Source organism: Carassius gibelio, chromosome B25 (genome assembly GCF_023724105.1).
Source record: "Carassius gibelio isolate Cgi1373 ecotype wild population from Czech Republic chromosome B25, carGib1.2-hapl.c, whole genome shotgun sequence".
In the NCBI taxonomy this organism is placed as follows: Eukaryota; Metazoa; Chordata; class Actinopteri; order Cypriniformes; family Cyprinidae; genus Carassius; species Carassius gibelio.
In genome coordinates this window covers 10,340,899-10,354,776 of record NC_068420.1, presented here as the reverse complement: position 1 = coordinate 10,354,776, position 13,878 = coordinate 10,340,899, and the positions used below count along the sequence as shown (strand labels likewise).

Genomic DNA, 13,878 nt, shown 5'->3' with positions numbered 1-13,878 from the left:
ATATCCAAAAAGTTTCAGTCTTTTAATTGCGATTAATCGCGATTAATCGCGATTAATTTTAAAAATTTTGCGATTAATTAGTTAATTTTTTTTAATCGATTGACAGCACTAATATATATATATATATATATATATATATATATATATATATATACAATTTTATATATTTATTTATTAAATGAAAATAAATATATTACATATATATTACATATTATATATATATCTTAAAATATATACATGTGTGTATTTATATTAAGCAAATTAAATTATACTATTCTATCCAGAATATTACATACATTCCTAACTATTTATTGAATATACATACATATATAGAATGTATATTTTTATGAAATTTGTAGTATTATTATGAATTGATTTTAGACCTTATTATTATATTATATTTCTATATTATATGCATACATTGTGTGTGTGTGTGTGTGTGTGTGTGATTGTCACAGCTGAAAGTAGCATTGTTTATTATGAAACTATACTATGAATACGCATCTGTTATCCGTATCAGTTATATCGATCTATAATTTATTATGCTGATTGTTTCTGTGTTAATGTACAGTATGCATATGTGTGTGTGTGTGTGTGTGTGTGTATAAAAGCTAATTAGATTATACTATAAAACCCAAAATATTATATACATTTATAAACATTTATTGTTATTAAAAATGTAAATATTAATGCATTTTGTAATAAATATGGCAATTATATAAAATTATCTTACAATAAAAGTGGAGTATAAAATAGTTTATAATATTTTTTGCTTTTATTAGTAGTATTTATCATTTTGGAATTTTATACAATCTTTTTTTATTTAAATTTTGTGTTTATTTACATACAAATATTTCTGTATTTATGTTCCTGTTTTTTGTTGACATTAGGTGAGGATATGTCAGTCTTTAAACTGGCTATTGAGTTTTGACCCGTTTCTTTATCCTCTAAACGCCAGCTTAACAACCCGAGTTCATGCCACGGCTTGTCTTTATCACAAAACTCAGTCTCACAGACATATTTGGATCCATTACTGACAAGCTGCAACCCACATTTTTCTAGAAATGTGATCATGCTTCAGTTGACTGCTCAACATCTGGTTTAACTCTACTACTGCTCTGAGTCTTTGTCCATTTATGGCATTTTGCTTAATAAAATAAAACGGATTTACTTGGTAAATGAAATTGTGTGTGTCCTCAGGCTCACCTTGTTGCGGCTTTTGAGCAGAGTTTAGGAAACATGACCATCCGACTGCAGAGCCTGACGACGACGGCAGAACAGAAGGTGTTTTATTAAGTCCTCATGACGTATTATAACCTAAAATACATCCCTATGAGGAAAACAGCTTCATTTGGTCTCTAAAAATGTATAATTGTTAAAAACAATTGAATATCGTTTAATCTCCCTTTTTTGCAGGACACAGAGCTGAATGACTTGAGGAAGAACATTGAGCTCCTTCAGAAGCAGAACTCAGCGACTCAAGCCACCATCAATGGAGTCATTAACACACCAGACCCAACATTAACAAACCGCAAGGGTGAGATCTCAATAACTTTAGTACAATAAAATGAACAGTATCGCATGTGTTACCTATGCTTCATTTTTCTTTTCCGTTCTCTCCCTCAGTTTCTCTTGATTCTGTCAACGGGTCGCCTCAGTCCCAGCGGGAGTTGCGGATCCACAGGCAGCCCTCCTCAGACAGCGTCTCCAGCATGACCAGCGCCACCAGCCACTCCAGCATCGGCAGCAACCTAGAGCTGGATGCTAAGAACAAGAAGAAGAAGAAAAACTGGGTGAGTTTTCAAACCCATCCATCCAATACAAAAATTCCTTCTTTTCTCCTAAAACACGGTTCTCTCCAAGTCTTACTAGAGTTAGATCAATGCTAGATTGGATTATTTATTTGTTTTAACTATTTAAACGTTGCATTTTCTTTTCATTTGTGGATGTTTCATGTCATCAGCCTTCATGTGGTGGAGGAAAGGTGAATACTTGTGTCTTAGTAGTACCTTAGTGGCTTAAACTTGGCTTTATGTGTTTGTTTCAAACGATTAATCGCGATTAATCGCATCCAAAACAAAAGTTTTTGTTTACATATTATATGTGTGTGTACTGTGTATATTTATTATGTATATATTTACATTTGCATTTAAACATTTAGCAGATGCTTTTATCCAAAGCGACTTACAAATATATAAATACACACACACACAGTATTTGAAAATATGCACACACAATTTATATTGTGTATATAAATAATTTTTTCTTAAATATACACATGCATGTGTATGTATTTATATATACATAATAATATAAACAGTGCACACAAGATATTATGTAAACAAAAACATTTATTTTGAATGCGATTAATCGCGATTAATCGTTTGACAGCACTATTTGTTTTGAAAGTGGAGAGTAAATATCAGTCGTCCATATCATAAATTCATTTGCCCTCTTGCATTCAGGCCGTATCATCTGGTGGAGGAAAATTGCCTGATAACTACGTATGCGAAGCTAACCTTGTTGTCGAAGTGTTGATGTCGTTCTGCAGTTTTAGAGCTAGAACAAGTGTTCTTCATCACTAGATCTATCAGATTTATGTTGTGCAGTTTATCACATTTTGCATTTTTATTATGAAAACTCTGTTAACTGTTCGAGTGAGTGGTTATTTAGCTAAATGGTGTTGAATTATGGTTTTTGTCTGATTTTCCCTGTGCTTTCATGTTATGGTACAGGTGTATGAGGTAAGGTGGGATACATGACTCCTTCGGAATATCGTTTTATATTTCTTGAATGTTTTAAAGGGGTAGTTCATAAAGATAAACTTTAAAAAGCATATTAGCTACTAACAGCTGTGTGTTGAAGGTTTCTTAGTAAGACATTTGTTTTTTCCACAGCTGCGGAGCTCCTTTAAACAAGCATTTGGGAAGAAAAAGTCTCCTAAATCGGCGTCTTCTCACTCGGACATTGAAGAGATGACCGACTCTTCTATGCCATCTTCACCCAAACTCCCCTATAACAGCTCAACGGCCTCTTCTCCAATGATACGCAACTCCCATTCCAACTCCCTGTAAGCTCCTCACAACAACAACAATAATCCTAATAAAAAAGTAGTTATTATTATTTTTAGACATTTATTTTAATTAGGAATTTATTGTAAATGGATATTTTACAATTCTATCAAAATTATTATTATTATACATATATTTATTTTAATTTATAACTTACTATAATAATATCTGTTCATTAAAAATAGTTTTTCAACCCATAATTCTTATTTTTATTTTGTGTCAGAATGAGTGTGCAGTTAAATTAGATTAAAATAATAACATATTATTTATTATTATTTGTTAATATTTATTTATAATTGTGTATTTATTATTAAAAATGTATCTATTAAGCTCCTCACATAATCAACAACAATAATACTAGTAAAATATAGTATTATTATTAATGTTATTGTTATTACTGATCATTTATTTATTTATTTAATCATTTATTGTAAATTATTATTTTATAATTTATTATTATTATAAATGTATCTATTATCTCAGTATCTAAGTTATTTTTTTCTTGCTTTAATAATAATAATAATAATAATAATAATAATAATAATAATAACATATTGATTAGTAATAATAATAATAATAGTTTTATTATTTCTTATTTTTGTATAATAATAGCCCGATTCCTTTTTGTCTTGGTTCAGGTAGCACATCTTTAACCAGGAGTTTTCTGAAATATTTGATTTTCTGGAAACTTCTTAAGCCTAATTTTGGATGGAAGAAAGATTTATAATAGACAAGCACCATTTACAGTGTGATTTAGTCTAGAACTAGGTAGTGTTTTTTGGAAAATACCACCCATTTTGTAAACTAAAAAGTTACACACACCCACATTTTATGTTGCTGCAGAGCAACTCTCAATGTGATAGTGCTTAACAAATGTCCAGTGCAACGTGGAACACCCTCAGAGTTTCTCTCATGGTTGATATGTGTATGTTTGTAGTCCTCAACTGTCCTCGCTGCCTGCAGACGGGCCTGTCTGGGGCTGTAGCAGCAAGTCCATGAGGTCTGCCTCACTGGCACGGTAAAGGGAATGGCACAAACAATACCAATATTTCTCAATCTCTGATGATCAGATCCCTGAATAAAATGCCAAGAACAGATGTTCAACCAATTACTCCTACATTATTCATTCTGAGCAGTTAACAGTTTTAAAACACTATATGCCCTGATTCATAAATAATTAAGTATTGTTGCTATTTCCAATTCTTGCACTACTTCCACAGTTCATTGATATGCAAATTCACTTTCACTGTTAATCAAAATTAAATGGTTTGTGATTTTTTTTTTCATTGTTTTTCATTCAAATTACAAAAAAATTAATATTCTTATAATCAAAACAAAACACAACTTTAATTTATTTTATTTGTTTGTGTGTATATATAGTTTGTTTGGTAATTAAGTGTTTTTTGTTTGTTTTGCTTTGTTTTTTATCTTTGTTTGTCTTATTTGTTTGCATTGTTTTTTGTTTTCTGTTTTGTTTTCCGCTGACGTGTTTTAAATTCATCTCGTTTGTTTCTTTTTTTGTTTGATATTCCGTATGTGTTTGTCGCAGGATTTCAGAGTGCACGGACAGCGAGGCTGAAACAGTCATGCAGTTGCGCAGTGAACTGCGTGATAAAGAAATGAAACTCACAGACATCAGATTGGAGGCTCTCAGCTCCGCCCACCAATTGGACCAATTACGAGAGTCCATGAGCCGCATGCAAGTGAGCATCTGCAGCAAGGATCAAGGATATCGTTAAAATAGTCCATGTGATATCAGTGGTTCAACTGTAATGTTATGAAGCTACAAGAATACTTTTTCTGCTCTTATACTCACACTTTATCATTCAATATGTTTGATGTGGAGGCCCATTTTGTTATTTAATTCTGTTTTAAAATCCATTTTATCCTAACAGATTGAGATTGAGAGGCTGAAAGTGGAGAATGACAGATTAAAGATGGAGAGCCAAGGCAGTGGCAGCAGAGCTCCTTCTCAGATGTCCATCTCCCCTTGTTCTGTGGGCCTTTCTTCTCAACTCAGCCTCACAGAATCCACCAGCTTAGGTAGAGAAGACTTCTTAACTTCAAAAATTATATTTTTGTGGCATTGCAAACGACTGAAATTCTCGGTTGAATTATAGATATGTTGCTAGAAGACAGTGGAGATGGAAGTTCCTGGAAAGAGGGACAGCATGTGAAGGTCGTGGTCAGTCTAGAGAAAGATCCAGAGTGGAAAGAGGTACAGCTCAAGACTGTTCAGTAAAAATAACTTGATGATCTCATCAAGGGCACTTCAAACACTTCTTTGTACTGCTTTTGGCAGGAGTGCAGACCTTCTCAGTTCTTGCTGGGATGCATCGGTGTCAGTGGAAAAACCAAATGGGATGTCCTAGATGGCGTAGTCAGACGACTCTTTAAGGTACAAAAACTTGTTTACCTAGAGTTTAGAGAGCTTTAAGTTGAAATCGTATGAAAAAAAAACGTTCGTGTCATTCCAACAGGAATATATCATCTACGTAGATCCTGTCACGCAGCTGGGTCTGAACACTGACAGTGTGATGGAGTACAGCATTGCAGACATCCATCGTGCCAGTGATGCAGACACACCAGAACTCCTGCCATGCGGTTATCTTGTGGGAGAAAGCGACACCATCTCCGTCAAGCTGAAAGGTATGACTGTTGCTCTTTAAGAAGTAACTCGTCTTGAAAACATGACACCACACCATTGAAATACATTGATGATACAGGTCTCTGACAGTTTTCTCATGACCGAAGCCTTGTCTCCCCATTTTGCAGACTTGTCTGTCAACAGTGAGGACAGTTTGGCGTTCGAGACGCTCATTCCGAAGCCAGTTCTGCAGCGATACATCTCTCAGCTGGAGGAGCACAGACGAATCATCTTTTCAGGGCCTTCTGGGACAGGGAAGAGCTTTCTAGCCAGCAGACTGGCCGAGTACTTGGTCCTGAAAGAGGGAAAACAGCTGGAACATCAAGCAATCGCCACTTTCAATGTGGATAACAAAACTACTAAGGTCAGTTAATCTGATTAAATACAAAACTTAATGACAGGTTTATTTCCTATTCACTCAGTAATTTTCTTTGTAAACAGTGAGGAATTGTAGGCAGCTGATTTATTCAGCAATTTAATAGATTCTAAACACTTTTAGTGTTACAAAACTCCAAGGTTTTTCTTTCAGCATGCTGCAAATTTGAAGGTTCTGGTAATAACGCACAGTGTGTTTTATACAGGAGCTGAAGCAGTACTTGTCCAACCTGGCAGACGTGTGTAAAACCAATGCACATGCTGTTGACATACCTGTGGTGCTTATACTAGATAACCTTCACCATATCACCTCACTGGCTGAGATTTTCAACGGCCTGCTCAACTGCAAGAACCACCAGTGGTGAGCAACACAGATCACGGCAATGATTTTAACTGTGAAAATTCAGATTTGTTGTTTAAAGTTTCAGGTTTTATGGTAGATTTCATATATGTTTAATTGTATTATTTTCTCACAGTCCTTACATCATTGGAACCATGAATCAAACCCCGTCACCAACTCCAAATCTACAGCTTCATCATAATTTCAGGTATCATCTCATTCAGATTTTGATTCACTACAATTTTTTTTTATATTTTTTCAATAATATCTATATTTATATTTAATGAATTTTTAATATTAGTGTTATTATTTTTTTCATACAACACTTATACTCATATATATATATATATATATATATATATATATATATATATATATATATATATATATTATTATTATTATTATTTTAAGTTTATTTTTTATATAACAAATACAGGCTGCATATATCTGATAAGAATACAGTAAAAACAGTAATATGTTGAAATTTAAAGGAAGTGTTCTCTATTGTTATCTTTATTTTTGTATTTTACTATATTACTATATTTTGTACTGTATTTTTTCATGTGATCTCAAAGCTAAATACATTTAGCAGCCGTTAAATCGGTTTTTAGTGTCACATGATCCTTTAGAAATTGTTCTAATATGCTCACAAGTAAAAAAAGTATATATATATATATATATATATATATATATATATATATATATATATATATATATATATATATATATATATATATATATATATATATATATATATATATATATATATATATATGTATACATACACACACACACACACACACAATATTGCATACAGAATCTTGTACTAGATAAAGAGGCACAAACTATGCTCCTGGCACAAAATTTGCTTTAATATTATCAATACTTTTCCAATATATATATAAACAATTTATTTATGCATGTATTATATAGCATAAAAATTATTTGGATTTGCTAATTGCTATACCTCAACTCTCCACAAGAGGTCCTGCAAGCATTACTCAACACTTATTTTGCTCAAGCTCATAATACATGGGTAAAGGTGGATCCAGTCTTGTACTTGGTCTCTTATTTCAGATGGGTTTTGTGTGCCAATCATATGGAGCCACTGAAAGGTTTTCTGGGTCGGTACCTGCGACGGAAGCTTCTAGAAACCGAGATCAGCAGTCGTGTGAGGAACGGTGAGCTAGTTAAGATCATTGAGTGGATCCCATGTGTTTGGCATCATCTCAACCGCTTCCTGGAAACACACAGTTCTTCTGATGTCACAATTGGTGAGTGTGGAGAAACAACCAATCACAATCACCCATACGCCTACCTTAGAATTTGTCAATTCTTTCTAATGTTGTTCCATATAAATAAATGACTATTTTGTTGTGTATGAAACCTGTTGTGTATCTTTTGTCCACCACAGGACCTCGACTCTTTTTGTCCTGCCCAATGGACGTTGAAGGCTCAAGAGTGTGGTTCACTGATCTGTGGAACTACTCCATCATCCCCTACATGCTGGAGGCGGTCAGAGAAGGGCTGCAGGTAAGGTGCCTTCCTTCATTACAATATTGGGATGCTAAAGCAAACAAACCAACAACTGTCTGTTTGTTCTGCAGACGTATGGCCGTAAGGCATCATGGGAGGACCCAGCGAAGTGGGTGATGGAGAGCTTCCCTTGGGTGGCAAGTCCACAGCAACACGAGTGGCATTCCCTGCTGCAACTTCGGCCAGAGGACGTTGGGTTTGACGGGTACTATATATCACAGGAGGGCAGTCCTCGCAAGCACCCTGCTCAGGGAAAATCAGAAGACGACCCACTGGTAAGTTATATAAATTGTATCTACATAGTTCTTACTTAGGAAGATTTACCATGTACTATACTGTTCCTATTACCACAGATGAATATGTTAATGAGGTTGAAGGAGACGGCTCACTGCGGAGGGACAGAGAGCTACGACAGCGATTCCACCAGCAACAGTCACCAAGATGACACGCTGGACTCTTCTGAGACTTTTTAATATCAGATTTGTCTTTCATATGAATCTACATGGTGCTGGTAACCTGTAAAACAGGGTGCTGGAAACCCTGAAAAAATCAGTATTGATTAGTAAGTCACATCACAGCCTAATCATCACCTGAAATGCAAGAAAAAACATGTTCAAGAGGTTTAATATTCATCAAAGATCGTCATTTCCTGAAATCGACACTAGATGGTGGTATAAATGTGTTCAAAAAGGAGATAAACCTAGTTGAGATGTAGCAACTCCCAAGACTTGCCAATTCTTGTTTATTTTCAGTCATGTATTAAACTTTCTAAATACTATCTAATGTTGGGTGACTTATGTACTAGTGAAAAACTTTGGTGCTGAACTTTATAATAATGCCTTACAAGACTTGAGACAGGCTAGCGTATGTCTTAAAGATCTAAAACTTTATACAAATGCAAATAATGCAAGGAAATTATAAACTTCCAATAGTGTACTATCTGTGGGACCTGACAGAAATATATAGTTAAATATGAACCGTATTGTGGTTGCTTTTCACCAACAAAAAGGTATTTTGGTAACACTTGCATAACATAAAGAGCTGTTTGGAAAAGTATTGATAATATTAAAGCAAATTTTGTGCCAGGAGCATAGATTGTGCCTCTTTATCTATTACAATATTCTCTATGCAATATTGTTACATTAAAATAATATTTAACTTCATCACAACAGACTCTCTGGTAAACATTTAGTCAATAACAGAAAAGGTTTTACCAAGCAATCTCTATTAATAAAAACTATTACGGGCAATATAGTGGCATTTTTGCAATACTGTTGATATCAGGAAGACTTGAAACCAAAACTTACTAACTTTTATAGATTCTTATAAATCTACAAGGACAGCTGCATAAAATGAGCTTTGTTCAGTGGGAGAGTATGTTTATCTAAAAATACTTAAGGGGAGAAAGGACCTTCTATTATTGGAATTATTAAGGTCTATGCTGAAGATCTTGGGGGAGTTATACATTCAAAATGATTTGGCACAAGAATCTGTGTGATGTGCTTTAATCTGAATATCTGGGGTTAGTGTGTCTTGCTAATGTGGCAAACAATTACATGAAGTCCAAATGGATTACTGAGAGATATTTTATTTGAAAGACATTTTGTTTAACTAGAAAAAGAAATTTGTCAAAGGTTCATTTTAAAATAAATTTCTACAACATGTTTTAATAGAAGACCTTATGCAGTATTTCTTTCTTTCTTTCTTTTTTCTGTTAGATCCCACCAAATAATTAGCTGTGCTTTAAGTACGGCCAAGATTTTTATTTCTTCAACACATGAAAACTTTTGTGTGGAAAACAATTAAATGTTTATAATTAATAATAATAATAATAATAATAAATAAAGCAAATAGTGTCTACTTTCCCATAAATTGCTGATAATTTTAGAAAACCAAAGACTGAATTTTGATTGAGTTTGTGTATATTTTCAGTTGTAATATATTGTAAATATTTTCCTCATGTTTTATTTGTTTCTGTAGTCTTTAAGAGGAATTGTTTCATGTAAAGTTGTTTTTGATGATTAATGACTTTCTTCATTGTCAATTTAGTGACTGCATGTGACCCTTTGGAATAAATGTGATTATTTTCCTCTCAAACTGAATCTCTGATAGTTATTCTGTGACGGGCAAACTGTCAACAGTTGTGTTTTTTTCAGTAGCTGTGGAAGGAGTGAGCAAGTATGACATTGTTTCATTGATCCATGATTATTATTGCCATTGATGATTGGCATTAGTATTATATAATAGCCTAATAATATCATTGTATTTTTATTTTTTTAACAAGTAATTTGTGGAAATGGATACAAATATTGCTTTTAGGTGAATACAATTTTGCATCATTTTAATTTGGTCAAAAATCATATACAGTCTGTTGTATCTGACCATGCATTAATGTTATTTCAATTCAGACAAAAACGAAAATTTTGGTATTTTGCTTTGGATTTTTAATTTGTAAAATTATTTTTTTCAAATGTATATACATTTTTACAAAAAGACAAAAACAAAAAACAACATCAGTATACAAAATAATATAAGACTTTTAAGTTAGAAATGTGCCACCTACGTATTTAAGATTATAGACAAAGTATCCCAAAACATTAAGAAAGATTATAATAATCTTGGTATAAAAACTCCATACAAAACACTATACAAGCTGCCAAAAACGCAGCGGTTACGACGTTCTCTCTTAAACTAAAAAGTTCACACGGCTACCGTGTGAAACAAGGCCACTTTTCGGAAAGTTTTCCTCCAGTTTTGTGCATAAACATATAAACATTACACAGTCTGCTTAGTGATTATGACACGGTTATTTCCTCGTCCTCTGATTCTGAGAAGTCTGAGTGCTTGCTGGAGATAGAAGGCGAGGTGAAATGTAAATCTACGTTGAGCTCGTGATCTCCGCCAGCCTGATAAAAAGGCGCGCGCGGGCTTTCTCTCAGAGCCGCGTCTGTCTCAAACTTTTTTCCAACGTCGCTCAGGTCAGGATTAGGGTTCATTTTCGTCGGTAATGTTTGTTCCCTGCAACCTCCTGACGACAGAAGCTCTCTTTCTTTGGAATTGCGCCATTTCATTCTTCGGTTTTGGAACCAAATTTTAACCTGATGAGAAAGAGTTCGCAAGACATGAGCACACAGAGTTTACCTCAGACACCCACAAAGGTACGATAAAAAATATGTTTATGGACCACATCAGCTTACCTGAGAGTCTTTAAGGCCAAGTTTGGTCGCAAGTTTCTTTCTGTCTGGTTTGCTGATGTACTTCTGTTTCTGAAACATCTTCTCCAGCGCTTTTCGCTGCACGTCAGAGAAGACGGCCCGTCGAAGCATCCCTCTCCTCGGCTTCCCTCGAGTCGTAAGGGGCCATGCGAAAGTCCCGGGAATTGGCACTGCTGAAGACGATGCTATAGGAAACAACCAAACAAACTCTCAAATTAAGCTAATACTAGTCTTTTCTAAGAACAGGAAGTAGTATTTGGGCTTGGAACGAAAGTTGGGCTTTAATATATATACATGTATTAAACCAAACTGTTTACTGTTTGAGTGATAAGGAGCGAGGAAGCTAATTAGCACATTGCTTGGTTCCCAAAAGCATTGGTATGGTAACAAGGGCGAGCAGTCATTCAGAGCGCTCCAGTGAAAGATAGAGGTGCTAATGAAGCGTGGACGGTAATTGTGTAGTAATGAACTGACTGAAAAAGGCTTAGGACAGGCCACTAAAGCCATATATTACGGCCACAAAAGAGATTTACACTTTAAAACTAAACACAACGGCATGCCAGGGACATTTTGAGAATACTGATGGCGGGGGACTATGTTTGCCCCCAGATATTTTCATTAAATGGACACGAAAAGCCTTTCATACTGCTCAAGTTGTTTTGTTGACGTATTCACACCGCGGTGAAAAGAATCAGTCTATTATCGCTGGTCTGAATGAGTGCACGATCCACAAGGCTATTTGTAGCCCGCATTCATTGGATTGATGGACATGAAGCTTAACGCAAAATGGACCCACTTTTATTGGTTTTATCTGAGGTATACTTAGCTTTAACCAATATACAAATATATTTTTCGTAAACATTACTCTTTTTAGAGTAATTTTTAAGAAACTTTTATAATCAATTTATATTGCTAGTAGTGATCACTGTATCCTAATTAAGACTACTACACCCTGTTAAGCAATTTTCATGCTGCTATATGAGACCAAAACGTTTGCTTGGACGTCCCGCGAAGACTCCCCTCACTCTATGTGGTCTTGTGAGAATATTGAAATACTGAATAGAAGCTAATAGGGGAATTAGTCCATGACTGGTAAATGCCTATCAGCAGCATTCTTAAGTCAACTACGGGTCTGTGTGTGGCTGCCCAGAGGGAGCTGACCAATTGGTCATGGTGCTGAAAGCATTGTTGCCAATCAGTAACTAAGTACACTGCCTCGGTGGGAAAAGGCAGCGATGAAGAGACGCCAACAGTTTGCTTGTGAGAGCAGACCCGCCTTAAATTGGGACCATGACAATTCCGGCTAATTTGTGGATTAGGGGAAGCGGTGCAAAATGTCAGCAGTCACTGCGTTTGCTAAATAGGGCATCAAATCAGCGAGACTGATTCCACAATGTCCTACAAATACCAGCATTGGAAGCAGATTCTGAAGGCCCATCAGTTTGACCGAAATAAGAAATGACACAGCGATTTTTTTTAGGAACCCACCTGGGAAATATGATGCTCTGATGAATGGGTGGAATGAGGCGTCAAAACATGGGAACGGGAATGTTTTCACATTCATCCCTTGCACTGAAGGTGGTGGTGAAGCTATGACACAAAATTAAGCGGACTTTAATTAAATGAAATGTACAAGTTGAATGTGACATAAAAAAAATGTCGCTAAGATCTTCGTTAGCGTATTTTAAACAAAACATTCAAGACAGTTACACTTTTTGATGCTTTATCAAAATAATAAAGTTGCTAGTTTATAAACATAAAAGAAACGTACCGTTACGTGTTGTTGACGCGAGAATAGCATTCACTCCAAACTTCAAGTAATTTGGATCGTTTGGAATTGATGTTTGTGGAGAGCTTGATCTTTTTGGCAAAGATGTAGACATGGCGACGTGGACTGCGGAAGAGTTGTTCAGAGTTGTGGCTCCTATAGCCGGAGGAGATGCGCTTGGAGACGGGATGCTCCTGTGCATGAAGGTGGCAGGTCTGCTGATCCGCAACAGGTCCTCCACCAGGAAACTCGAGTGCGTGGTGAACGCCGAATGTAAAGTGGAAGGCAAGGAAAGAGCCGCCGAGGGCCTTAGAAAGTTTGGATACATAGCAGGTGGCGCAATAACACTTGGCAACATCATTGCACCGTTTTTTTGTTGAAAATGACAGCGAGGAATACACGTGCTGTTACTCTCTCACTACAGAGCCTTGCGTAGATTAGAGTCCAAGAGGGCAGAATGAAGGAGCTCTTGTCCGTCCCTCTCTTTTCCAGGGGTTTTTATATTGGACCGCTGAAGAAGCCTTTTCATGGGTGACAGCTCTAACAATAAAGTTCAAGCAAAATCTCAACGTGAGTTCCGTTTACTCTAGAGGCGGCGTGTCCTGATTGGACAGAAGAAATTCGGATTGGATTAGACACCACAAGCAAACCGCAGACAACGGTTTTTTATGAAAAAAGAAAAGTTGATCATCAAAGTCTTGACGTAACAAATTTTGCACTAAAAACACTTTCTGCTTTGCCTATACGAAACACAATGAACATACTTTTTTTTTTTTATAATCTAGGCATTACACCTTGAAACATAATAAATTAAAGTAAAACCAGTCTCTAAAAATAACCAATATAATGAAAAGGGCTGGTAAAATCATTTTAACTGCAAACTTAGAAGTAAAATAGTGCTGGGTTACAACCTGTAAGTTAATTAC

At 35.3% G+C, this 13,878-nt stretch overlaps 2 protein-coding genes across 4 annotated transcripts in view; one reads left to right on the top strand and one right to left on the bottom strand.

Moving 5' to 3' along the window:
- Positions 1-8,747, top strand: part of nav2b (neuron navigator 2b) — a 77,826-nt gene extending 69,079 nt beyond the window's left edge. For 2 of the 3 annotated variants that reach the window (XM_052597826.1, XM_052597825.1), the window contains 16 exons: positions 1,201-1,284; positions 1,417-1,537; positions 1,627-1,793; positions 2,898-3,070; positions 4,621-4,774; positions 4,967-5,114; positions 5,192-5,289; positions 5,374-5,469; positions 5,552-5,720; positions 5,847-6,082; positions 6,300-6,454; positions 6,570-6,641; positions 7,511-7,707; positions 7,848-7,966; positions 8,041-8,244; positions 8,323-8,747. In XM_052597826.1, the coding sequence (XP_052453786.1) occupies positions 1,201-1,284; positions 1,417-1,537; positions 1,627-1,793; positions 2,898-3,070; positions 4,621-4,774; positions 4,967-5,114; positions 5,192-5,289; positions 5,374-5,469; positions 5,552-5,720; positions 5,847-6,082; positions 6,300-6,454; positions 6,570-6,641; positions 7,511-7,707; positions 7,848-7,966; positions 8,041-8,244; positions 8,323-8,442 (2,313 nt within the window). In that variant the 3' untranslated portion in view covers positions 8,443-8,747. Of the gene's footprint in view, positions 1-1,200; positions 1,285-1,416; positions 1,538-1,626; positions 1,794-2,897; positions 3,071-4,008; positions 4,090-4,620; positions 4,775-4,966; positions 5,115-5,191; positions 5,290-5,373; positions 5,470-5,551; positions 5,721-5,846; positions 6,083-6,299; positions 6,455-6,569; positions 6,642-7,510; positions 7,708-7,847; positions 7,967-8,040; positions 8,245-8,322 lie in introns of all 3 variants that reach the window. The other variant, XM_052597824.1, reaches the window with a different exon arrangement.
- Positions 8,748-10,498: 1,751 nt separating this feature from the next.
- On the bottom strand, positions 10,499-13,491 carry dbx1b (developing brain homeobox 1b). The gene is made up of 4 exons (XM_052598404.1): positions 12,956-13,491; positions 12,673-12,774; positions 11,167-11,369; positions 10,499-11,067 (listed from the first exon to the last, which is right to left on the bottom strand). Exons 1-4 carry the CDS (start codon positions 13,311-13,313, stop codon positions 10,765-10,767), a joined length of 966 nt encoding a protein of 321 aa, XP_052454364.1. The 5' UTR covers positions 13,314-13,491; the 3' UTR covers positions 10,499-10,764.
- Between the last annotated feature and the right edge of the window lie 387 nt (positions 13,492-13,878).